This window comes from Macrotis lagotis, chromosome 1, assembly GCF_037893015.1.
Source record: "Macrotis lagotis isolate mMagLag1 chromosome 1, bilby.v1.9.chrom.fasta, whole genome shotgun sequence".
NCBI lineage: Eukaryota > Metazoa > Chordata > Mammalia > Peramelemorphia > Peramelidae > Macrotis > Macrotis lagotis.
In genome coordinates, this window is record NC_133658.1 from 161,863,003 (window position 1) to 161,889,527 (window position 26,525).

At 36.3% G+C, this 26,525-nt stretch overlaps 2 protein-coding genes across 4 annotated transcripts in view; one reads left to right on the plus strand and one right to left on the minus strand.

Moving 5' to 3' along the window:
- APMAP (adipocyte plasma membrane associated protein) overlaps positions 1–13,331 on the plus strand; it is a 45,682-nt gene extending 32,351 nt beyond the window's left edge. For both annotated transcript variants that reach the window (XM_074209312.1, XM_074209311.1), the window contains exons 8-9: positions 166–358; positions 4,043–13,331. In XM_074209312.1, the coding sequence (XP_074065413.1) occupies positions 166–358; positions 4,043–4,252 (403 nt within the window). In that variant the 3' untranslated portion in view covers positions 4,253–13,331. The remainder of the gene's footprint in view (positions 1–165; positions 359–4,042) is intronic.
- CST7 (cystatin F) overlaps positions 3,117–26,525 on the minus strand; it is a 34,348-nt gene continuing 10,939 nt past the window's right edge. Inside the window, exons 2-5 of one of the 2 annotated variants that reach the window (XM_074209314.1) lie at positions 18,394–18,513; positions 17,614–17,771; positions 14,495–14,611; positions 3,117–14,087 (exon numbers count right to left, since the gene is read on the minus strand). In XM_074209314.1, coding sequence (XP_074065415.1) covers positions 14,010–14,087; positions 14,495–14,611; positions 17,614–17,771; positions 18,394–18,513 — 473 coding nt within the window. In that variant the 3' untranslated portion in view covers positions 3,117–14,009. Of the gene's footprint in view, positions 14,612–17,613; positions 17,772–18,393; positions 18,514–26,525 lie in introns of both variants that reach the window. The other variant, XM_074209313.1, reaches the window with a different exon arrangement.

A 26,525-nucleotide genomic window follows, 5' to 3' on the forward strand; every position in this document is an offset into this window, starting at 1 on the left:
TGTGACCTTGGGCAAGTCACATAACCTCATTGCCTTGCACCTCTCCCCTCCCCCATGGAAATTTAGATGATTCTATAGTTTTCTGTATTCTTTAGATTCCTATCCCTGAGAGTCAGGATGGGATAAAGCCTCTTGATTTCTATCATTATTTTTTTTTCCTTACAGATTCTATGTGTCTGGGCTTATGAAAGGTGGGGCAGACATGTTTGTGGAAAACATGCCTGGTTTTCCAGATAACATTCGACCAAGTAGCTCTGGAGGATACTGGGTCGCCATGTCAACTGTTCGACACAATCCTGGGTTTTCTATGTTGGATTTCTTATCAGAAAAACCATGCATTAAAAGATTAATTTTTAAGGTAACTAAAATCTCTAGTTCTGTGAACAAATGAAACAATATCTAATTGTGATTTTAAAGGTCCGTTTAGCTTTAAAAGTTCTATTTTTTATACTTTTTAATTCTTTGTTAATTAATAGAATAACTTATGTGAACATGTGAAAGAAATGAAATTACATGTAAGATTGGAATAAATTTTTAAAAATGGATGAAAGAATACAGCAATTTGGCTTCAGAAAGGATAAAACTACACTTTAAAAACAAGAGAGTCTTCCTCAGCTTTCTCATTTAAATTATTTTCAAACTGATAACAAAATATGACATGTATGGGAAAAGCATTGAATAATTATAGTGTGTATTCATGTGCTCATGCTCTAAACACGTATTTTATTTTATGCTAAATTGGAAAAAATGGTTGGCATAATAGTAGAAATCTTCTAACATGAGGTAGCCATTCTTATGATAGGTTTACTAACGCCATTTTTCATGTGGTTTAGTAACCCTTACAATCTAAGAGGTGGATACTTAGAACTTTAGTCTTCAAAACTTAAAACTGGACCTTGAAACTTGATCTGAAATGCCTCACAATTAGTAGTTACTTAATAAATGTTGATTGAATTGAATTGTTTTGTTCCCCTATTCTTCCATCCTCTTACTGCTTTGAGTTGCAGAGAGTAGAGGCATTAACCTCATCTAATATTGACTATCACTATGTTGAAATACCTAGTCTCCCTTGACAGATAGCAATATCATGACCTGTAGAACTATACACACTCTTTGCTACCTTATTAGAATGTCAAAAGAGCCCTGGAGTTTCTGTGCTTAATGTTCTGTTTACCTCCTCTTTCCCTATCAGATTATAAGCATATTACCCTATTAGATTTCTCATGTGGTATAAATAATAGTACCTCATACTATATATCTATTACTTTGCACTGCATTAACCTGTTCATTATTGTATTTGATTCCTTGTTTTCCCTTGGTTTTGATTCTTACAACTTGGATTACTATAGAGAGGGTAGATATTGACATTTACATTTTAAATATGGGAAAACTGAAGCATAAGTAGGTAAAGTAATTTGCCCAGAACTGAACAAATTAGTAGTAGAACTGGGAGTACCATAGATCCTTTAAGTCTTAGCTTAGTTGTTTTTTTTTTAATTCGGTTATCAGGCTAAAATTTTTGGAGTCTGCCAATTGTATTAACTATGATAAATTTGAATTACTTTTACAATAAAGATTTTCTAAAAAATCATTATTTACCATAATTCCAAGAAATTTGCTGCTTTGTTTATAGACCCAATATTTTCATTTAAGTTTGATATTTCCTTCATTATTTTAACATATGATAGAATGGAAAGAAGATGAATTTGGAGATTAGAGAGCTTGAGTTTGAGTCCCAGCTGTACTATTTGTTACCACAAATAACTTTATTTCTTGTGGTCTCAGTTTCCTCTTTTTTTGATATTATAGGATTAAAATGGATGAGATTTGTTATAGCTCAAGTTCTATGATCTATTATGCCAAGCAGTACTTAGTCTCATGAGTTGATGAATTTCAAGAATATGTTATTCAGTCATTTTAATTGTGTCCAACTCTTCATGATCCCATTTGGGGTTTTCTTGGCAAAGATATTGGAGTGGTCTGCTATTGCCTCCTCTGGCTCATTTTAAAAATGAGGAACTGGGGCAAAGAGGATTAAGTGACTTGCTGAGGGTCACATAGCTAGTAAGTGACTGAGGTCAGTTTTGAACTCATCAAGATAAGTCTTCCTGACTCCAGGTCTGGCACTTTCTCCGTTGTGCCACCCATTGGCCCTCTAAGAGTATAAAATATGAACAAAATATCTGTATGTGACCCATTCTGTGATAACTCCTATTTATTTATTTTTTGAATTCAGTTGTCAGGCTAAAAGTTTTGCAGTGTGCCAGATTTTATTAGCTTAGCTAAATTTGAATTGCATTTATAATATTTTCTAAAAATCGTTATTTACCATATGGTTAATTCCACGAAATCTGCTGCTTTGTTTATGGACCCAATATTTTCATTTAAGGTTGATGTTTCCTTCAACTAGAGAAACTCAGGATGAAAACTATAATCGGAAAAAATTCCCACACAAATTAGAAATCCTGCAGATATAGATTTTAGTCTCAGCTTTGCCACTGCCTTCTTCTATGATAGTGAGCTGGTCATGTAATCTTTGTGTTTCTGTTTCCTTTTCTATAAAATAAAGGGTGATACCTATCTTTCCTACCTTCCAAGGTTATGGTCACAGTTAAGATAAAAGCACTTTGGAAACCTCAAATGCACTGATTCAGATGTTAAGTACTATTTTAGAATTGAATGTTCTCCTTTCCATGAACCCTTTGTCCATGATAAGGTTTCATTGTAATTACATGTTATTATGAAGTAATGTGAACTATTACATTCAGTGTGTACATCTTTGATTCTATAAAAGATAGCTCCTTTTCATTATATTTCCTTGTGTTGGCCTGAATAGTATATCATTGCCCACTCTTAAAATGAATTTAAAATATATGTTTACTTGGCAAAATAAAGCATAATGGAAAATAACCAGCATCCTATTATATACCCATATATATGGTAATGTACACATTTAAAATGCAATGCATATTTAATTTTGCTCATAGCATTGTGCTGAATAATGATATTTTTATGGGATTATAATTTGTTAGAGAAAACTAATTGGAAAATGGATATACATTGGAAAAATGTTTACTATTTTATTTTAACTTTATTAAAAAAAGACATTTCTGATTACTTAAGCTCCTGAGAGGCAATTTGTCAACAATTATTTATTGAGAACTCATCTATTATTCTAAGTTCTGTGTCTTATATATACTCCAGCAGCAACAGCCAGTACAGATAATCAATAAACTTTGCTTGCAAACTTCATTCCCTATTTTCCCAACATTCAGTCCTGTCACCTTTTAGAATGCTGAGCTTGTCAGAATTCTTAAGATTTTGGTTGCTTAAGGAACAGGAATTGTGGGCCAAAGGGAACCTTAAAGTTGCAGGGAACCAGTACACTGAAAGCAGTTACCATTAAAACAATTTATATTGTTTTACTTACTAGAGTGGGTAAATTCCACATGCAATATAATGTTATGATTTTCAGTTATCTCAACACTGGTTCTGGAAATTTTGTCAAAATGGCAAAACTCTGTAATTTCATCAGGTTTGAGTACTCTTCACTGGCACAAATTACTTTACTTTGAATTTTGTCATGTACTTGGAGATTCACCATGACCAAAGATCTGTCAACTTATTGCTAGCCTGATGTAAAATCTCTCCTGTTAGCTTGACTTCTTTGTCTTTAAAGCAGAAATTGATAAAAAGATTCTATTTTGTACTTGTTTATACTTTTTATTAATAAATTTTTGCATATTATTATTAATGGATGGCTGTTTTTAATTCATATGTACTGCCATAGATCATTGCCATAGATCACTGTTTTTGGCTCAGTTGGTAGAAATTAATTATTTTTTTTATTTTTTAATTTTTTTAATTTTTTTAATTTATTTTTCCAGTTTATAATTTTGAACTTTCTGTTTTAGCTGGTCTGGAGATACCTTACGTACCAACATAATTGTGGTTGAGCTATTATGAACCAGTTATGTGAAATCAGACAAGCCATAGACTCAATCAGAAACTAAAGTTTTCTTCCAATATGCTTCCTTTCCAGCTACTAAGTCCAGAAACAGTGTTAAAGTTTGTGCCTCGATACAGCCTTGTCTTGGAACTTGGAGATAATGGAGCCTACCAAAGAAGTTTACATGATCCCAATGGACTGGTTGCTACCTACATTAGTGAAGTGCATGAACATGATGGATACCTTTACTTGGGCTCCTTCAGATCTCCTTTTCTTTGCAAACTTAATCTTGATCTCCTTTAACCAACTACAGAGGAATCTAATGCTACTGTTCTAGGAATTGTCCTGCTGAAATATTTTAGTGGACTAAGTATGTGGGGTGTTCCTTTACCTTTAGTCATGGTAATGCATCTACCAATATTCAGTGTCATCCCTTTGCAGTGTAATAGGGAAATACCACAGCACTCTGCTCATCTGTTAGCTTTTCATGGTAGGGCTTTTCATCTTGGTTTAATTCTTTTAAAGGCAAGTATATAAAATGATATCAAATTTGGGAGTTCAGGTAACAGAATTCTCTCATCCAAGAATATCTGCTTATATAGCAGTTCTCTAGGGAAGTTTGAATTCAATTTATTACTTAAACAGTTTAAGGGACTTATTTCTACTATTCTGTTCTTCCATCCTTAGCTTTGCTACCTGTGAAATAGGATTAATAACTACATTGGGAGAGGGGATACTTTAAAATAAACAGAAAGAAGCTATGGAAGTTAAGTCAGACTTAGATTCTAAAGATTTATGCTAGAACACTGATTTCAACAATCCAAATGACACCCCCTGCTCAAGTGAAGTGGTATGTCTGGTTAGGCCTTTAGGTAGTCAAAACTTTGCCTCTTGAGGGGCACAACTAAAAGCTTTTAGGATACCTCAGATCCTTTCAACTATTTAAAGGTTAGGTGCTGCAAGAAGGTTCTCTGGTGAAAGTTGGCTTATTTCAATAACACCAAGTCAGTACCAATTTATCTTTTTTAAAAAACTACCTATTAGAGTGGAATGATGTCACCTAATAGATTCAATCCAACAGTGATTTCTTTAGAAGAATATGAATTGTTTGCCTTTATGTTGTTTGTATCTAGAACTGCAGACATGGTTAAAATTACTATGTTCCAGTGTCATGTTTGCATTGCTTAACACCTTGACAAGTAGTTGTCTATTACATTAATGGCAAACTAAAGCAATAAGAACTATGTAATAATGATTATATTAAATCTACTTTTCTGCTATATAAATTTTTTGACTGTGTCACCCAGAATATTATTTTATTATATAATACATTAATTAGAACAATGTCTGAAAATTAAATGCTGCACATTATTATAAGGAGGCTAGTTTTCAATTAATATACTTTTATTTTGGGGGAATGTTGAATTTAGTATGGAATTAATAGTTACAGTGATACTTGAAGAGAATAATATCAACATGCTAAATTGGGAAAAATGGTTGTTTTTCATGGGAAATTGTGGGTATACCTTGAGAGGCAACCCAGTTTAGAAGAATTTGCTTGAATTCATTTGCCTTTCCTCTCCATAGACTTAATCCTTTGTGATCTATTAGCTAGTTATGTTGCTTTCCTATCCTTTTATTTCTCCTAATCCCTTCAATTTATAAACATGCTAAAGTGATTTGGGGAAAACTATTATTTTAAATAAAATGTGGTGTTCAAATGTGATAATTTAATGAGCTGTGTTTTAAACTTAGACTATCTGTACTAACTGAATGGATACTAGTGAAAAACAATTACAAAACAAACAATATGAACTTATTGGGCAGCTAGCTGATGTAGTGGATAAGAGTGCCAGAACTCTAGTCAGGAAGACTTAACTTCCTGAGTTGAAATCTGGCCTTAGAAACTTATTGGGTAAGTCATTTAACCCTGCTTGAGAAAGAAATGGCCAACTACTCCAGTATCTTTGCTAAGAAAAGCCCAAATGGGGTTAGGGAGAATCAGACGTAACTGAAAATGACTAAGCAACATTAAATAAGTTCTAATTACATCACTACCTGGCTTTTTTAAAAAACTGGACAGCCCTCATATTTAATACTCCTAGGTGACTATGATGTAGAGTCAGAATATTAATCCATTATGTTGAATTACTCATGTACTGTCTTTATGTAGGAAAAGCTGATGGAAAATTGGGGAAGGTAAAATCCTATCTTCACTCTATGAAGCTATATAGTGTAGCACATAATTAACATTGACTTTTGACCTTTTTTAGTGTTCAGTGCATAGAGGAATATTTATTTCAAATATTTAGCACTTCATATATGATAGGTACTGAATAAAAACAACTAACAGGACTTGCACATCATGAAATCATGTCTCTTTTAAAATATATAGAACAGTCATTTGATAGCAGATTACCATTTTATGCTTTAGGGCTGACCTTTTAGTATAGCAAATTACTTTCAACTTTGTCAAGGTCCAGCATCCTATTTAGATGATGAAGAGATTTGCTTTTTAGACCTTAATTATCACAAATATTAATAAGTCTAAGGATGCTGACATTCACCACTTTTTGAAAAGAGTACCAGGTTTACATTTGATATTGATTTATAGTTTCTTGTTCTTGCTGAAAATGCTGTTTCCTGTGCTTTATTTAATAATTTGAAATTAATGGAAAAGGCCAAAAACTGTTTAGTGAACAATAAAATTTGTCCTTCATTCTTAAAGAACCATGACATGGGGGAAGTGATGTTATGACAAGTACATGAATTGGATTTGTGTGAGGGGTTACTGTGCTAAGTCACCAGTTTCACTTTCACTTCCAGAGTCATCTGGATCTAATGGCCAGATATGAATGAGGACTCTTAGAGATAGTCTTGGATGTGAGGCAATTAGGGTTAAATGACTTGGCTAGTGTCACATAGATAATAAGTATAAAGTGTTTTAGGCTGGATTCAAATTCCCATCCTCCTGACTTCAAGACCAGTGCTCTATCAGGGCCATTATACCACCTAGCTGTTTGTATAAATATCATAATTTTTGTATGTTATATATTATACCAAAAATTTGTTTTTACTGAAATTTTACTGTTAATTATTCTTTAATTAATTCAATTATTGATGTAATGCAGTCTCTTTATGAAGATAAAAATGGAGGTAGTGGTCAGAGAACTTTCTGTGGTTCCAGAGACTTCAGTTTTGAGATACCTATTTAAGGAAAGATACTTTATTCATCTTGTGAAACCAAGGAAGGGGAGACATAGTTGAATGAACTCCGCTGTGACAAAATCAGAAATTGACCCTGCTTCCAGAGTTAAAGCTATGTGAAAACTTTAATTAAGCTGATTTCAAGCCCTTTACTCCTATTAACCACCAAATTGAGCAACATCAAAATGTATGTAAGCAGTATTATAGTTTTATAAGGACCTAGATAACCTAAAAAAGTTATCTAGTTTTATGACCTCTGGTAGGATTTTCCCAAGAGTCACGTCCAAGTTTATAAATTAGGGTAGTCATAAGCATTTTTATTATATACATTTGAAGTTTGTATATGCTGACCTGCATTGCAGTCTGTTATTAAGCCATTTTTTAAGTCATCGTACTGTTTTATACCAGGGAAAATTGCTTCCCCTCTTCCTGACAACAGCCCACCCTTCCCTGATTTTTTTTTCCTTTTTACAGAGCTAGGGAAATATGAGGGCTTTTAGCTTTTTTGCCCCTGTGAAGCACCTTCCTCAGAAACAGTTTACCTGAGGGTCTTCCCTTCCCACATTTATTTATTTATTTTTGATCGGGTAAAACAGGCTATTCTTATCCTCATTTCTTACCTACCTTTAGTCATTGAATGGATGTTGCCTCAGACAAACTAAGACTGGGAAGGGAAAAAGACCAAGGCCTCCTACTGCATCCTGGGTCATCTCTGGTCATCTCTAGTCATCCTGCTCTGTCTCTTGCTACTAGACCTAGATGGCTTCACAGGAGAGAATAAGGCTAGTGACTTTGCACAGTCCTCTCTTACTTAAATTCAATTTACTTGTAAGTCATGACATCACCTTCCTGATGTCATGGTTCTCTTTAAGAATGAATGACACTAAAGCAAAACAAAAAAACAAAGGGAACCTAGGTGGTGTTGTGGATAGAGCACTGGCCCTGGAGTCATGAGGACCTGAGTTCAAATCCACCCTCAGATACTTAATTGCCTATTTGTGTGACCTTGGGCAAGTCACTTAACCCCATTGCCTTACACAAAACAAAAACAAAAAAGAATGAAGGACAAAAAAAATGAAAGAGTATGATATAGTGGGCAAAGCACTAGACTTGAGTTCGATTCTCAATTTTGACATTATGGAGTATATGACAAAGTCACTTAGTCATTCTGGGCTTCAATTTCCTCATCTGTAAATGAGGATAATACCTTTGGAACCTATCTCACAGGGGTGTTGTGAGGAATGAGAGTGTGTGTGTAAAGGCTTGGCCAGCTTTAAAAATGTGCTGTATAATTGTAAATTGTTATACCTGAATATCTTCACAAAGGGCTTCCTATCTTGGTAACACATGCTTGCATTTCACAACTGTCGTACTTGAGTGGACCTAATGCAAAACTTAAATTCCTCCCATTGCTGTTTAAGCATAATCCTTTTTTGGTATCTCCATTTTGCAAAAACAACTATTTGCCATCAGTGATATTTTATTATTCTATCACTATACACACATACACACACACACACACACACACACACATATTTGAACATTATAATTAATTTTCTTCCTTCTCTGTTCTTAAATATTTTCTCATTTCTAGGAGAAATAAACCTTTATTGCTTTAGCATTTCCCCATAATGTCTCTTTTGTAAACCTTTTCATTGCTTTTGGGTTGTTCTCCTTTGGACCCCTTTCTGATTCCCCATATTAATTTCCTAGCTATACTTTTAGTTTTAGAAAGAATTACTTAGGAAATGGGCATACATTAGTATTTTACTTTAGGATGAACTCCTTGTGGAAAAACTGGCATAATGAGCTAATTGAAACTGATCCTTTTATTTTTCTTATATCACCATGTGTGGAATGATTAGAAAAAGACTTGAAGTATCTCCTTTTTTAATTAAATTAACTTAATTAATTTCTCTGGTCCAAAGTTGGCAGTATCATCTTGCAGGGATATACTGAAGGATGGACATTTGGACTTGGTATTTTTTAAGGCATTCTTGATGAGTGCCACTTGATGAATGTAGTATTGGCAAAAGAGCAACCAATTAGAGGTCAAGGGGTTTGGGTTCTAGTATCATCACTGCCACTAACTAGTTGTATAACTTTTTGCAAGTTACTTTGATTCTTTTGCTCCCATACCCTCATATGTGAAAATGAGGGAATTTGGTTTTATATATATGTCTCTAAAGTCTTTCAAAATCTCTAACATTCTATGATTCTTTGAGGAATGCTTGAATGTCTTTATTACATTTTAATTCTTAAGGCCATTACCTTATTAGACATCAATAGTAAGAACTAATTTAGCTAATATTAAGCTTAACTTTGGTTTGAGACCTTGGATTGACTCCAGACAATTTTAAGGATCTTGAAATGGAGAATGGCATAGTGGCCTCTCTATTCTAGTTCCTCTCTTCCTGGACTGGGTCAGAATCAGGTTGGTTTCTGAGAGTAGGAAAAAAAATGGTCATTTTCTGGTGGTTTTCTTCTCAGTGTCTGCTATAGATTGTGTTTTATCTTTCATCATAAGGTTAAGTTATGGAGTGGCAAGGTTATGGTTGAACATTTTGTTCTCATTTTTTTTTAATTTAAGGCAATGGGAGTAAGTGACTTGCCCAAGGTCACACAGCTAGGCAAAATTAAGTGTCTGAGGCTGGATTTGAACTCAGGTACTCCTGACTCCAGGGCCAATGCTCTATCCACTGCGTCACCTAGCTGCCCATTTCTTCTTATTTTTTTTAACAGCTGTTTTAAATGTGTCAAACCAAGTGAATATTGGTTCTTGGCTTTCTACTTTCTAAGCAATTTTTGACAGTTAAGACAAACTAATCTTAGCTGTTTCCTCAGGGTAGAGGAAGCCAATCTTTAAGTATCTATATCCTAAATGATCAATCAATTTTGATTGGAGTGTTTCAGCTCCATGTTGTGATGGTTATACCACCCAATTGTGTTCTCTAGAAGTTATTTGAAATGTTACAGTAGCTCCTGATAGTTCAGTATTGTACCATCTCCTGATATCATGTCATCCAATAAAGTCAAAAGGCATTGAGATAATTACTTAGGTCTTTTGTCTTCTTTTATTATGATACTTATATTTTCCAAGTACTAGATGTATTTTGCCATATAGCTAGAAGATTAACATTTATCCTCTATGGTAACCTCAATATTGTAATAGGGGCTAGTAGGAGTTTAACAGAATACAAGGAAAAACAATTATGCCCTTTTGAGAGCAACTCATGACATATTAATACCAAAGACATTTATAATTTTAATGTGTTTTATATACATATATATATAATATGGATATTGGGTAGATAAGTATAACTTGACTTTAGTAAAATGTTGGTTTAATGGGAACATTGGGAGCAGAGAAAAGAATTGTAGGGCTGTATGACACTTTAATGTTAGCCATCTTGAGGTCTTGAATGAAAGACAGTACTCTAGGTACTTAGATCTAGGAGCTTCAGTTGATTAAGTAGGCTCTTATTTTTTTAAATAACTGGACAAGAGGAGCTGGGAAATGAGTGAAAATAAAATGATTATAAAGTTTGGGAAGTATATGATTTTTTGTTAATGATTGGTTTGCTTTATTTGCTACTATTACAATAAGATACACCATCTGTTACAGGTGTTTTGCTTCCTACATTGTTATTCTTGCAAATCTATTCAGGGATAATGCTACTTCAGATTTTATTAGCTGAGTTATTCTGGGCAAGTTACTTAAACATTTGCTTTCTCTGTTCCTCTAAATCACCTCTTACAAGTATGCAGTTTATTGGATTAAATAGTCATTATATGCTTAGTAAACAGTGGTCTAAGAAATTGCTTAAATAACATGCTACCTACCTGAATGTTTATAAAAAATTAATATCTAAGTTGAATTTACTTTTCCCTTTTTTTTCTATTATAGGCACATAGGGAAGGGAATAGAATTTAAAAATCTTCATTAGTACTATAAAAAGCATATACTTATGGCTTAAACAATAACCTATGGTTCTCTTGTATACTTAAAAACATTGACACATCTCAAGATATTACTGGCAAATAGTTTTCTTGGGAAGGAGTGAATTAAGGAGGGGGAAGTCAGCTTCTATCAATATCTGTACTGTATTAAGTTGGGATTACCTAAAATGCATTAAAGATAAAAACTATGTGATTTATTGTAATGAAAGTGACATTTTGGTTTTTAGAATCTTGTTCTCTTAGGAAAAAAACTTATAGAAAATTCTAAGAATTTTGTATTAAGATTCAGGAGAGCACACAAAATGGAAATAGTTTTGTATTAAGATTCACCACACACAGTGGAAAAAGTACTGAATTTATTATACTGAGGACCTAAATCTGAATCCTGGCTCAGCTACTAGGGACCTTTGGCTGAACTAAATGACCGGTGAGGTCCCTCTTCTAAATATATCATTCTGCTTTTGAACCACTCATTGGTGTCATAATAATTATTAGGTTTTTCCCTGCTTTATTTCTTCATTTAGAGAATTTCGGTAATCTTTATCCTTGGAGAATATTGTTAGATAAATCTCTAAATATCTTGAATTAAAAACATGGAATGAGAGTTAACTTTTTCATTTGAACATGTAATTATCATTATGAAGGGGGGCGGCTAGGGTGGTGCAGTGCATAGAGGACTGGCCTTGGAGTCAGGAGTACCTGAGTTCAAATCCGGCCTCAGACACTTAATAATTACCTAGCTGTGTGGCCTTGGGCAAGCCACTTAACCCCATTGCCTTGCAAAAACTAAAAAAAAAAAAGTTATGAAGGCAGATTACTGACAGGAGACTATAAAAGACTGGTTAAAAACACCCTCATGTACATAGCATTTATGCATGTATGTATAGATAAATAATGTGTTTATGTATGATTATTTAAGTAGGCATACTGTAAAAATATTAAGGGATATGTATGTTTGAATATGTATGTATACATGTCTCATACTATGCATGTAGTAATAGACCTTCTTGGTCTAATTTTACTCATCTCTGAAATGAAGATATTGAATTAGATGATCTACATGGTTTCAGTTTTTAAGTGTATGTATTGATTTCCACAACATATAAAGAAACTTGTGGCTGTAGAGGATAGTTTATATGCTATAAATAAATAATTACTTCTAAAGGGATGGGGCTTAGAAACAATTTTAAAAAGCATTTGATTAAGGGCATATGGTCATATCCTATCCAACTTAAAATATAATAGCTGTGTTTCTCCATAGGAGAAAGGAAAGGAAATTTGCCAATTATATATAGTCAGAATCAGTGTTGATTCTTACTCCATATCTAAATTATATCATAAATTTAGAGTTGAAAGGAGACATTAGAGGCAATCTTCTTTTATGGTTGATGTGAACTGAGGTCTTTCTGGCTCCTAGCCCTATTTTTTATCTTCTATGCAATGTTATCTCATTCAATTTGGAGAAATCAGCTGAATGGCTGTCATTGCTGCTAAGCTGTCATGGGAACTTATATAAAAAACAAGATGACTTGGCTTTGTAACTAAAACTTGTCCTGGTAGTTGGTCTGAAAAAGAGCCTTAGTAGAGCCCAATCATATCCAATCTCAGTTTTAATGTCAGAGTCAAAAAAGTGATGCAGTACTTTGTGAAGTTCTGTGTGCTCTCAAGACTTATTCCTTTGAAGCTCCACCTTTTGGTTCACAATTTTCTTTTTCTTTGAGAACTTTCAACAAATTTGTTGCCCTGACTCAAAAGTTAATATAAATTTTATCTCCCCTCTTTGAATCCTTGAGGGAATGAGCCATGTTATTAATGCTGTCCTGCAATTTGTTGTACATAAGACAAGTAATTTTTAAAGTCAGTTCTTATTTTCATGAAATTATCAAACAGCAGATAATATTGTTATCTCTGAACACTTCAATCTGATGTCAAGTCCTTTGACTTTTCTTTTTTTGAATGAATCAGTTGTAGCACTCTTGTTAAAGCAGAAATATGTCATTCTTGGGATGATTCCTCACTCAAACTTCCTTTTAGAATTTTTCACTGTTACATACTGAGGCATTGCCCTGAAGTACATGATAGTAGTTCAATTTGTTTTTCTATTTTAGCTACTGTGAAATAAGCTTTGGTGCCCTATCCATTTTAGTGGGCTCCTCTTTTTTTTTTGTTTGTTTTTAGGTTTTGTTTAGGTTTCTGCAAGGCAAAAGTGGCTTGCCCAAGGCCACACAGCTAGGTAATTAAGTGTCAGAGGTCAGATTTGAACTCAGGTATTCCTGACTCCAAGGCCAGTGCTCTCCCCACTGCACCACCTAGCCACCCCTTGGGCTCCTCTTTTTTAAAAACGTAATGTTTATTTTTTTCCAAGTATATATAACAATAGTCATCAATATTTATTTATAAGATTTTGAGTTCCAAATTTTTCTCCTTCCCCCTCTTCCTAAGACAGCAAGCAATCTGATATAGGTTATACATGTGAAATCGTGTTAAACATATTTCCACATTAATCATTGTGAAAGAATAATTAGAACAAAATGGAAAAACCATGAGAAAAAAATTTAAAGTGAAAATAGGATGTTTCAATCTGCATTCAGACTCATAATCCTCTCTCTGATATGGTTAGTATTTTCTGTTATGAACCTTTTAAAATTGACTTGGATTATTGTATTGCTGAGAAGAAGTAATTATCATAGTTGATCTTCTTACAATGTTGCTGTTATTGTGTACAATGTTCTGGTTCTGCTCACTTCAGCATAAGTTCTTGCAAGTTATTGTGGACTCTCATGCACAAATACATTCAAAGAACACAGGCTGTCTGTCAGTGATAGGAAAAAAGTGAAGGTTGAGCTGAAAACCAAAATGTCAATTCAGTCTTTGGTTGAAGAGAAGTAAGAAATCACTGACAATGAAGAACAAGCACCTCAATCTTTTGGAGCCAAGAAATGACCCAAACTTCAGTATAGCAGCTGAAAGTCTGTAAACATAGAAAATGTGTGAGGCTTATGATATTTTTAAATCTAACAGTACATTTTAATAAATACCCCATGAATATATAGAGAGCATGGCCCCACACAAATTATTTGAAGTGATTTTCAGTAGTTCTTTTCCCAGCATAATTTTTTATAATGGAAGAGAAGACATTTATTTAATTGAAAGAAAACAAGAAGCAGTGTTTGCAATTCACCAAAAACAATGGATAGTTTCCTTTTAATTTTAATTTCTCACATTTTGAGTGGTTTATGATTGGATGCATAAAATTGAAACCATGTCAAATCAAAGACAATGACATGGTAATTTTATGAAATTACCTGAAAAATGATCAAGGAATATGCTGCACGCAAGGGACTTCAGTGAAGAAAATTTAGGAAGTGAGCTATTTACCTGCTGTAAAGTTTTATTTGTTTGAAAGTCACAGTTGTCCAAGTTGTAATGTTCATTCTTCTTGCAAATTGTCCGGCTTATATGCATATCAATCATATATTTTAGTCCTTTCACAAGCTAAATTGAATAAGAGAATAGGCTTTTGAATTATTTGTGAGAAAACAGATTTAGGATTGTCCTATAGGTTTTACTTGGCCTCACTTATGAGAAGTCAGATGCCCTGACTATGGTTTGTACTGTCTAGGGAGTTATTGAGACCTTGGACTTGAGCTGCTAAATGACAATTAGAACACCTTGAGGAAGGTAACTTTTCCCCCCCAGGCTCTGACCTTTGTGTTATACCCTGATGTCTTAGCCACATATCAATGCACAATCAATTACAAACATGCAATTACTCAGACCATCTGGTAAATCCACTTGAGAAGCATGTGACTTAGTGGAAAACTGCCAAGATTTTGGAATCAGAATCTCAGTTCAAATCCTGCCTCTGACACATTCTGGTTCTGTAACAAAGGACAAGTCACTTAATATTTCAATGCTGTAGGTAATTCTCTGAAGTGCAGTCACTTTCAGAACAAGTTTTGCAGAATTTTTTCAGCTGGAGTTCCTTATACTGATGAAATCACAGATTCAATCCCATTTTATGATAGATGAAAAATTGTCATAGTTTTCCAGTTTTCCAGTTTTTGGCCATCCTTGCATTAAATATCCTACCCTAATAAGTCTATCAAGCAAACCTTTATTAAGTACCTTGCAGCTAGGTGGTACAGTGGATAGAACACTAGCCTTGGAGTCAGGAGGATGGGAATTTGCATCCAACCTCAGGCACTTGCCACTTACTAACTGTGTGATCTTGGGTAAGTCACTTAACCCTGTTTACCTTGCATCCAGGGCCATCTCCAGTTGTACTGATTCATAACTGGCCACTGGACCCAGATAGCTCCAGAGGAAAAAGTGAGATTGGTGACATAATAACCCCCCCCCCCAATCCAATTCATGTGCTTGTTGTGACATCACCTCCCTCATAGTGTGGTCTTCTTCAAAAATGAAGGGCAAATATGAATATTTTAAAGTACCTATAGCAGGTATTTATGCAAGAGGAACAAAGACAAAACAAACTTGCCCTTAAGGATCTTACACTTGAATGGAGAGACAATAAGCACTGTCTTGCTAATAAACATAAAAGCATATATGTAGATAAACACATAAGTAGATAAGGCAGTGGGGTGGTGTGTGCAGTGGATACAGTTCTGATGCTAATGTTAGGTAAAGAACTGAATTTAAATCCAGTCTCAAGACATTTATTAGCTTTGTGACCCAAGACAAATTACTTAACTTCTGTTTGCCTTAGTTTTCTCATTTGTAAAATAAGCTGGGGAATGAAATGATGAACCACTCCAGTATATTTGCCAAGAAAACCACCAATGGGGTTATGAAGAGTTGGATGTGATTGAAATGAGTGAAGAATAACATACATAGCACAGGTAAAAAGTGGGAAGGTACTAGCAAGTGGAGAAATTAGGAGTGAATTCATGCACAAAGAGGTACTTGATCCGAATCTTGAAGGAAAAAGATATTCGAAGAAGTGGAGGTAAAGAGGGAATGCATTGTATGAATGTGGGAAACAGAATTAGGACATGGGAGTTGTGTGTGTGTGTGTGTGTGTGTGTGTGTATAGCAATAAAAAGACCACTTTGGATTCTGGCATGAGCAGAAGGGAGTACTATGTAATACACAAAAAAAGCAGATTGGGGATGGGTTATAAAGAGCTTTAATTGCCAGAAAAAAGTTTATATTTAATTCTATGGGTTTGGGATAATATGAGCTATTAATGAATAAAGGGGTGACATAGGCCTTTACTTTTGGAAAATCATGGACAACCATGTGAGGATGAGGCAGGGCCACCATTAATCAACTATTTTTCCTGAAATAGTATGCCCAGGTGAGGAAAGAGAAGGGGATAGATCCAAAGATTTTAAAGGTAAAACTGATGAGACCTAGCAAATGTTTAGATATGTGGGTGATGCTACAGTTGGAAACCTTGGTTGTGGTATCCTTGACAAAATTAGGAAAGTTTAAAAAAGTTTTGGCTTTGGGGGAGTTAAGTATAAAGAAGTCTGTTTTGGACATATTGAATTTTTGCTTTCAACAGTCATCTCTGTAAATCCTCATTCCAACTCAACAATCACTGAGTTGCTCTTTTTCTGCCAGGGAATTATGCCTTTAATAACCCTTACAAGCATGCAGTTTATTAGATAAAATAATCATTCCTTGCTTAGTATGTTTAGCCTAGATTATGTTTCCTTCCCTCAGCTTGCCTAGCATTTCACTTCTATGCCAAATTTCATTAAATTCTAAACATTTCTAAAATTTCTAAAAAATTCTAAAATCATCTTTTTCCTGAGATGTAATATTCCCTTCAAGCAAGTGTGTTAGATAGGATCTTAGCCTTAGAGCTGGCAAGGACTTTAAGGGTCATCTAATTTGACTGTCTCATTTTATAGGAGAGGAAATTGAGACTCAGGAAGGCTAATTGATTTGCCCAGTCAAACAGATAGTAATTAGTAGATCTTGGACTTGAACTCAGGTCCATCTAACTTTAATTCTAGTGTTTTTTTCTCCTCTACAGATAAATAGGCTGTTAGTGTGGGTCAATACTAATGTTCAGTTGACTTTGTTAGGTGACCCCATTTGGAGTTTTCTTGGCAAAGATACTGGAGTTAATTTGCCATTTCTTCTTTAGCTAATTTTACAGATGAGGAAGTTGAGGCAAACAGTTGGTTAAATGGCTTGTTCAGAGTCTCACAGCTGGTAAAGGTCCGATTTGAACTCAGGTTTTTGGGACTCCAAATCCAGTGCTTTATTCACTGTACCACCTAATTGCCACAAGGATTATTGGGATTCTCTTAAAAACTAAGTTTTAGAAAATAAAAGCCTATATATTTTGGCTCCTTAGAGGCTTTTTTGGAGGAAGCAGTCAAGTTGTTGACAAAATTCTGAACAACTGCAGTTTCTAGGTAAACAAAACAAAAACAAAAAGATCCTGAAATCTCTTTTTAAGTTTTCCCTAAGGGATTAGGGAGAAGAATCCAGGACAGAGTTAAGGTCAAAGCACTCACCTGTACCATAACTTTATCAATGTGAAGTTCTTTGAATAAGAAGATGTCATTTGTGCAGTTGTTAAATTTTTCAACAGCAAACCTGGCAGCTTTTTGAACCCCAGGGTCATTGGGTTTTATGAATTTGGGAAATCCAGGTTTCCTCCCAGCATCAAGGTCTAAAAGAAAAAAAAAACAAATGTAGCCAACCAACCACATTATTTGTAATGGAAGGGACCCTCTGTTTATAGCTGATGTCATGAAGTGTTTTTCTCTTTTATCCCCTAACTCTCCTGTCCGTTCCCCCCTGCTCATCCCCAATTATTCAATAGAAGGTGAGTCAGTCCTAAGGAAGACCTCTAATCACTGCTAGTTGAGATGAATTAAATTTTTACCTCAGGTGGCAACATGGAACCTTAGTGGGGAAAAGGCAACTAAACCTGTTAATCATTTCTTGAGCACCTGAAGAACCTCACACAATCTTGTTTGTTTTAGTTATTGTCTCCTCAAAGCATTAGAAATTTACACAGACACACATACAGGCACCTATCGCTCTTCTTTTCCCCAATCACCTATTGTAATTTTCCCATTGGTTTTTCTTACAAAATACCTGCTGGTTTTAGGATCTGCTCTATAGAAGCTTGTTGGAAACCTCTTAAGTAGAGACTAAACACATTAGCTATTCTTTGGGATCTGGGAGGCCCTTAGCTACTGACTCCTTGAGTTTAATGCCAGGGAGAGTCAATAGTTTCTTTCCATTCCCACAACCACTTTCCTAGTTCAAATAGTTAATAGTTTTACCTGAACTATTGCAATAACCACATAATTGACTTCTGGGCTCCCAGCATTTCTCCTTTCTAATCCATTTTGCATATTTTGGAACAGTCAGGTATTGGGATAAGCAAGAAAGGCATTCATCACCTAGAATACAAGAAGGAACACATTAAAATTATACCTTTATTATTTTTGCAAGGCAATGGGGTTAAGTGACTTGGCCAAGGTCACACAGTTAAGTGAGTATTAAGTGTCTGAGTTCGGATTTGAACTCAGGTCCTTCTGACTCCAGGGCTGGTGATTTATCTACTGCAACATCCAGCTGCTCAGAACACTTTAATATTGATTTGCATTTTAGAGGGGTTAAAGGAAGGCCTTTTATTTTGCTCCATCTCCCCAGAGTACAATCCCATAAATGCTAAGCATCATCAATTTTGAAGGAGCTGGCCCTTTGGGATGAAGAAGAAAACTCTAGATGGTTCCTTGGTTTCCTCATCCTATTCACCATACCAGGGTAGGGTGTTAGATCAGTTTTAAAGGAAAGCTAACTTCCTCTCTCTACCTTTTCTATTTCCACCCCATTCCATCCCAATGCCCTAACCCTTACCTCTTTGCAAAGGGAAAGTAGTGGGTCTATCCAATATGCTTATAGATTTCTTCATTTCCCCCCTCATTTTTCATGGGGGAGAAACATGAAAGAGAACAATAATAAAAGCTGCTTAGAATAGAGAGTCATGAATGTGCTGATAGGCACAGAGTAAGCCCAACTGAGGTGCTCAATAAATATTTGTTAAATGAATCAACTCCCCTGGTTCTTTTTCCCCCTTCAAGGCAAAGTTTCACTTACTTTTGGGGCTAGGAGGAGGAAGTAATGAGATTCAGAATAAGGAAGGGGAAGCAAGAAGGGTGAGAATCCTATTTTATTTTTTTTGCAAGGCAATAGGTTTAGTGACTTGTCCGAGATCACATAGCTAAATGAATAATATGTTTGAGTCACATTTGAACTCAGGTCCTCCTAACTCCAGGACCAGTGCTCTATCCACTGTGCCACCTAGCTGCCCCTATATGTATGTATGTTGGTTGGTTGAACAGAGTTTTAAGGGGTTTGGAGTGTTAGAGGTATGAAGTGCATTTGAGGAATGAATGAAAGTGAGGGTAAAGGTAAGGAGATGAAAGGTGCAGGATCACTTGGGAGGAACAATGAGGAAACCAATTTGGTTGAAACAGAGTAATTGAAGGGAAGCCATATATTAGAAGGTTGGAAATATGAGTTATGAAGTAGTTTACAATAAAAACTTGAGTTTCCTGTTGATTCTCTGGGTAAGAAAGGAATAGGCAATGTCATACTCTCACTCTGGAGAGACAGTGCTTGTTATGGAAAAAAGCACTGGACCAGGGATCAAAACTGGGTTTTATGATCAGCTCTGACACTAGTTGTGTGTGATTATGAATAAGTTACTTAAATTCTTTGGGTCTCAGTTTTTTTATTTGAGGAAAATAAAGACATTGGATTGGACTCTTAAGAAAATCTCTAAGTGCTCCTTTACATCCTGATCTTATCTGATATTTCATTGTAACATGTAGATGACCCCGAGTTCTTGAAAGCTATGCCTCTAGAATGTAAGTTTTGGCAGTGTCTAACAAATTGAGAAGACTTTCATTATGGTCTTGAAATGGAGGATACATCTACTATCCAAGGACTAATCTAGACAAGTTAGAGAGGATCATCACCAGCTAAGTGAAGGATTCAGGCCTGGTCTTCATTCTTATCCAGTTGAACCTGGTTGAGTATTACTTCTAAAGAAGCGAAACTTAACTGAGAAAATGAATCTTAACCTCAAATGACTCTCAACCTCTTGGAGACCTCAAAGAATTCATGAACTACATGGTGACCCCAAATAATTCAGTTTCTAGGAAAACACAACAATCTGCTTTCCTATAGCACATACCCTATAAAAAGCATGCTTCCCAAACTACCCAGTGCTGGAGTCTCCAACCCAGCCATTGATTTTTCCTTCAATAAACAGTTTTGCCTCTTATTGGTATCCATTTATTTCAAGGGTGACTTCTTTTGGATCACTGATATAATCAAAGGCTATTTGGTAGCTGGTGATCCATTGGAATAGAGTGAAGGCATCAGTAAGACCTGCTTCAGGACTTAGTAGCTGTATGACCCTTGCTGATCTTCATGAGATTGACCTTAATAAAGAATTAAAATAACATGTGTTAACCTCCAGAGTTTGTCTCAAAAAAGGAACAAATGGAATTAGACTAACATGTATTAGCCTCCAGAGTTTGTTCTTAAGAAAGAACAAATGGAGTCAGGTTAACATACATATTTATTAGATTCTTTAAATTTGTGCCATACTTGCAAGAGACCTGGTTAAAAAACTGAACCTCCCTAATTGGATTTTTGGGGAAGCATATTTATAACTGTACTATCAGATAGTGGGAGCTGCTAAAGTTGCTTCAGTACTTGTCCATCAATAAAGTGGATGTGGTTTCTGTCTTGGGTTAAGAGGACTGGGAGTTTTTGATCAGGAATTTTATTAGATTAGGAAGAGTGGCCCCTCCCAATTCAGGGCCTATGTGCCTTATCATTTATGCTAAAGATTTCCACAAAGCATGGGTATCATTCTCTGCCAATATTGATACAGTAGGGGTCTCATATCTCTTATTAGAGAGAGAAAAACAGACAAAATTTATATTTGTTTTTAGATGACATCATCACCCTCAATCTGTGTTTATGCTGATTAACAATACTGTACATTTAGTCTACAGATTTCTGTGTTTCTAATTTTTTTCTGTGTCATTAGCTGCTCTTTATGTTGTCTAGCCAAACCCTAAGCACTCCAAAGCATTTGCTTCAGCTGCCTTCATAGCTGCCCATTCCACCTGTGGAAGACTTCACTTTTGGGATAGACACCCCCCCTAACTCACTAATGAGTTTGAGGCTCCCTCAGTTAACCTCAAACTAGTTTAGCCATCTGTTGAAACAGTTTAACAGGGTGTGGTTGCCGTGCATGCTACAGCTTCTTGGAGCCACAGGTGAGAGTTGAGTGGCTTAGGTAGACAACAAAGGTGGAAAGCAGAAAAGGGTTCAACAGCTCTCACACAACAGGTAGTAGTCTTCCTTGAGCATCCCTATACCTACATACAACCCACAAACACAACTGAGATTTCCAGTCTTGGTTATGAAGGGAGTCGAAGTTTAACATAGGGCATTGGAATTATTTGTTAGCCAATTATATGATTCCTCTGAAATGAATTCATTCTATTTCTGATGTGCATATAATGGCAACTAGTTGGAGCAAATGGGTCAAATACCAGGCCTGGAATCAAGAAACCTTACTTCAAATTCAGCCTCAGACACTGTGACTCTAGACAAGTCATTTACCTCTGTTTGTCTCAGTTTCCGCATCCAAGACATGAGGGGGAGACAGCAATGACAAATTTCTCCATCCTCTTTGCCAAGAAAAGACCCAGTAGGGTCACAGAGAATTGAACAGGATTGAAAGAAAAGAAAACACAACAAATATGTATATGCACAGATGTACTTCAAATTAAATAGGGTACAAAGTAGGGTTTACTGAAATTGCAGTGGGAGGGAACGCAAAAATTTCAAATAAGCTTGAAAAGTGGAAGACAAGTATCCAGTGGGTGAACAGGTCACCTGTTGTTCATCATGACTAGGTGATACTCATGCTGTTGTACAATCAGGCTAGCAATTGGAGGGGCATAGGCAGGGAGATTGGTGCTGGGTTGAGAATTCTTCCTTGGAGAAATGCTCAAGGAGCTGAGTGGCAGCAAGCACAAAGATGAGAGTTGACTGGACAGAGAGTCATGACACCAGGCTTTGTTCCTGAAAGTGGGAATCAGGAGAAAAGATGGGTGTGATAGGCTGGGTGGACAACAAAGGATACAACACATAATGAGGAAGCACTGGAGCACATAAAAAAAATAACAGTTCCAGGGTTATATTCCAGATAAATACCAACCCTGGGAAAAGGGCCTTCCAATTCAGTGCTTCAGGGATCAGGGATAGCTATGGAAATAGTCATCCTCTTCCTTCTTGACAAAGCTAAGCAAGAAGAGTGCAGGACAAGAGTTGGTTCTTCTCAGTCTTGCCCTTCAAATATGGGATATGGATCCCCAGTATCCAGTGAGGGAGTTGAGTCACATTCACTTCCTAGTACCAGTGGTTATCTATACTGAAGGAGTTTGCAGCTTGGTTTCCCCTGCTAGCCCTCTGTAGTCTTCCTACTCTTCAGATTCTCAGAAACAGTCACACAGGTACCAGCTGATGTGGGTTCCATTCTGATGTTCACTATCAATCCACAGAGTATCTCTATCAGGACAGGGATGGAATAATCTCTCACCTCTGCAGCCTTTGTCAGTCTGAAGATGGCAGTTGTTAACAAAATAGCACCACTTTATAGCAGTGAATGACATCACATATAATCTTGTACTCTCCTCCTAAGTTTTCATTCTTCTGACTTTATTCTTCTGCATAAAGTAGACACTCTAAGTTATTGACTGTCCTCTATATTTTTAAAGCCAGTTTCAGATGAGTTTGAAGCAAGATTGCCAGGAATTCTATAATTATCTTATTGGTGTGAAAATAATAAGCTGTATTAATTTCCATTCATCATTTTGGCTAAGACGACCATTTAGCAATATCTTCAATGTTGGTTTCACACTAGGATTCTAGGTGTTCTGTAAAAGTTGTATATCAACTCAAGATTCACTCTTAAAAAAAGATTTCCAAATATCCAATTCTTTGCCAGAATTCCTCCCCATCTAAATTCACTGGGAGTCTCCTTCCCATTAAGTTTATCTGCCTGAATTCTTACTTTAGTATGTCTTTCAGGCTTCTAAACCACAGACACAGGATTTAGCAAACTATTTTTTTTTGTAACTGAGAATCTTGTCTGAGGAAAAAAACCTTAACTCATCCGATAAGCCCTTTACTTCAATATACCTACTTCCCTTTGACTAGGGTTCCATAGATAGATGGACTGTCCAAAGATGAAAAGCACCAGAAAACAGGGAAGAAACTGTTCATTAACACCTTTCATCAACCTCCACAAGAAAAGACAATGCTGCTTTGTTTTGTTTTCTCTTTCTCTCTTGTCCTAAGGAGTTTCTGAGTTATTATTTTTCCAAGGAAGCAGTGATAATGTTTTCTCTTACAGAACACTGTGTCAGTGACTTCTGTCAGGGATACAAGGAAAAGAGGATGGCTGCAGATGCAAAGGGTGATTTGCAAGACCCAGCAAGTTCTTGCAAACTGATGAGACAGTACTGGAATTCCCAACATTCTTGCCATACTTCTGGAATTTCTTCTGTGATTTCTTTTGAGGCTTTTCTCCGTCTATCTGCTCCTTCAGGGGCATGGTAACTCCCTGGGAACAAGGGAAAGTGAATTTTCTTGGAGTTGGATGCCTTGTCACCCCTTGCCTAATTCTGGATATCTGAAGTCTGCAGCTGCTTTTCTTGCCCCTCAGTCTCCTCTCCTGCCTCTTCCCATTTCTCTAATTGTGGGTGCTGCAGGACAAAAGGCTTTCTCCTCCTCCTCCTCCCCCACCCCCAACCCCACTCCTGCCTCAGGAACCAGGGGAAGGTATCTGCCCATCCCCTTTCCCTCAGAACCTGGTGCCCCCATCATTATGTCCCCAGGGTTGCTGAACTGAGGTGGACACACCAATTTGCTTCTTGCCCCCCAACTGTTTGACATCCTTTAGGAGTTCCACACCTGGGTGGTAGCATGTTTCTTGCTGCTCTAGCATGAGATGCTGAAGGGTTTTCTCATGATGGGGTAGTCTGACCCTGGTTTACCCTCTGCTCTTGCTTCATTCTTTCAAAACATTGGGTCAAAGACCTATGTGGCATCTCAACTACTCAGTGCTGATAGAACCACATGGATTAATGATAGGGACATGACCATTTACCTCAAATTGAAGTCAGTTCATCCCTAGCTGAAGTTCCAAATGAAGGGGATGTTTTTGAATGCTGCTAGACTCCTTTCAGATGGCAAAACATAGGTGCTGATTCTCTTCCAGCTAAGATTTACAAGGTAGGGGGTCCACTGCTCACCAAAGCTGACTGAAATTTTCTAGTTTATATAGCATGAAGAGATTATCCCCAAGAATTCAAGAATGCCTACATTGTCCATATCTATAAATATAAAGGGAATAGATTGTCCTGTGACAATCAAAGGGGTTGTTTCACTTTTTGTCATTGCTGGTAAGGTTCTTGTTAGAATACTCCTCAATAGGCTGATTTTTCCCCTGGAAGATGATCACCTCTCTGAGAGCCACTGTGGCTTCAGAAAGGGTCAAGGAACAGTTGATATAGTGTTTTCTGCCTTACAACTCCAGGAAAAATTCCAGGAACAGAATAGAGGTCTGTATACAACATTTGGAGATCAGACTGAGGCCTTTGATACCGTCATCATGAAGGCTTATGGAAAATTATGTCAAAATTTGGTTGCCGGAGTTTATCAGTATTGTATGACATCATATTTGCCCATGTGCTGGATAGTGGACAATGCTCTTGAGATTTCTTGCTCACATATAGACTGACAAAAGGCTGTGTCCTTGCTCTCATGCTTTTTAGCGTGATATTTTCAGCCATGTTATCAAATGCCTTCACTAAGGGTGAACTGATGGTAAATTCTTCAACCTGTAAAGGCTACAAGTCTAGACCAAAGTGGAAGGATTGTGGTGTGTGATCTTCTATTTGCCTCTGAAGCTGAGATGCAACAAAGTATGCGTTGATTCTCTGCTGCTTATGCTAATTTTGGCTTAACAATTAACACTAATATAACATAGGTACTCCATTAGCCAGCACCACATAGTTCATATGTGGAACCCTTGGTTCCAGCAAATGGAGAAGTTTTGAGTATTGTGGATAAGTTCTCTTATCTTGGCAGTATTTTTCCATGGAGGTGCACGTTGATAATGAGAGTGATTGATATAATATCAATATTTGGGAGGCTCCAAAAGAAAAGTGTGGGATAGAAGAGGTTTTAGACTGACTCCTACCTGAAGGTGTACAGAGCCTTTGTGCTGACCTCATTGCTGTATGCCCATGAAAACTGGGCACTCTACTAGCACTGTACAAGTAAATTAAATCAATTCCATTTAAATTGTTGTTGGAAGATTTTGAAGATCATATGGCAGGAGAAGAAGCTAAGGTTCTTTTTTGAGCTAAACTGCCAAATGTTCAAATGCTACACAGAGAGGGCAACTATGAGGGGCTGACCACGTTGTTAGAATGTAACCAAAAGTGCTCACAGGGGGATCAGAAGAAATGATACTGGGGCATCCTGAACAATTGATTAGAGTTGATTATGCAGCATGGGAGACACTGGCACAGGACTGCTCAGCATGGTGGGTCCGGCACTGCATGAACAAAGCAGAACTGAAACTTCTCAAAGGAAATGTGAGATACTTAGAGTAAACTTTACTTAAAGTAAACAGCCAGGTGTTCACGTGGACTATTTGTACCAGCCCTGCCAGGCAGTCAGACACACTGTAACTTGATTCTTGCATAGTGATGTCATTTTGGTCTTTGATAACGAAGGACAAGAAACCACAATGTATTGTCTATGGCTTCAGCAAATTTTCCCCAAAATTCCCATTTAATATTTTATGCCGACATGTGATATATTGAAACCATGAAGGGGGGAAGTTGAGATATGGAAGGGATAATTCTAATAGCAGCTGCCTTACAGGATTGTGATAAAGATCAAATAGGATAATATATGTAAAGCACCTTGCTACACAATGCTAGTTAATATAGATTGTTATTAGCAACAACAACCAAAGGAATAAAGAGGCATGAAAGAAGGGAATAATGACACTCAAATATTTCATCAGAAAGGACAATGAACTCAGAAAATGTAGGCTTTTTTTATTTTAGGTGGGTGGGGATAAATAGGAGAGATATAAAGAAGCCTTTTAGAAAGGATAGAGAACTTCTACAGGAGGTGAGCTGAGTGGTCAGAAAACAGGGAAAGGGATATAGGATTTAAAACTGGAAAGAGGCAGAATCCAACTTAATACTCTCATTTTGTAAATGAAGAAACTGAAGCCCATTATTGTAAAAAGATACATAATGTTCAGTTTCAGGTTATCTGACCCACTTGTTGAGCA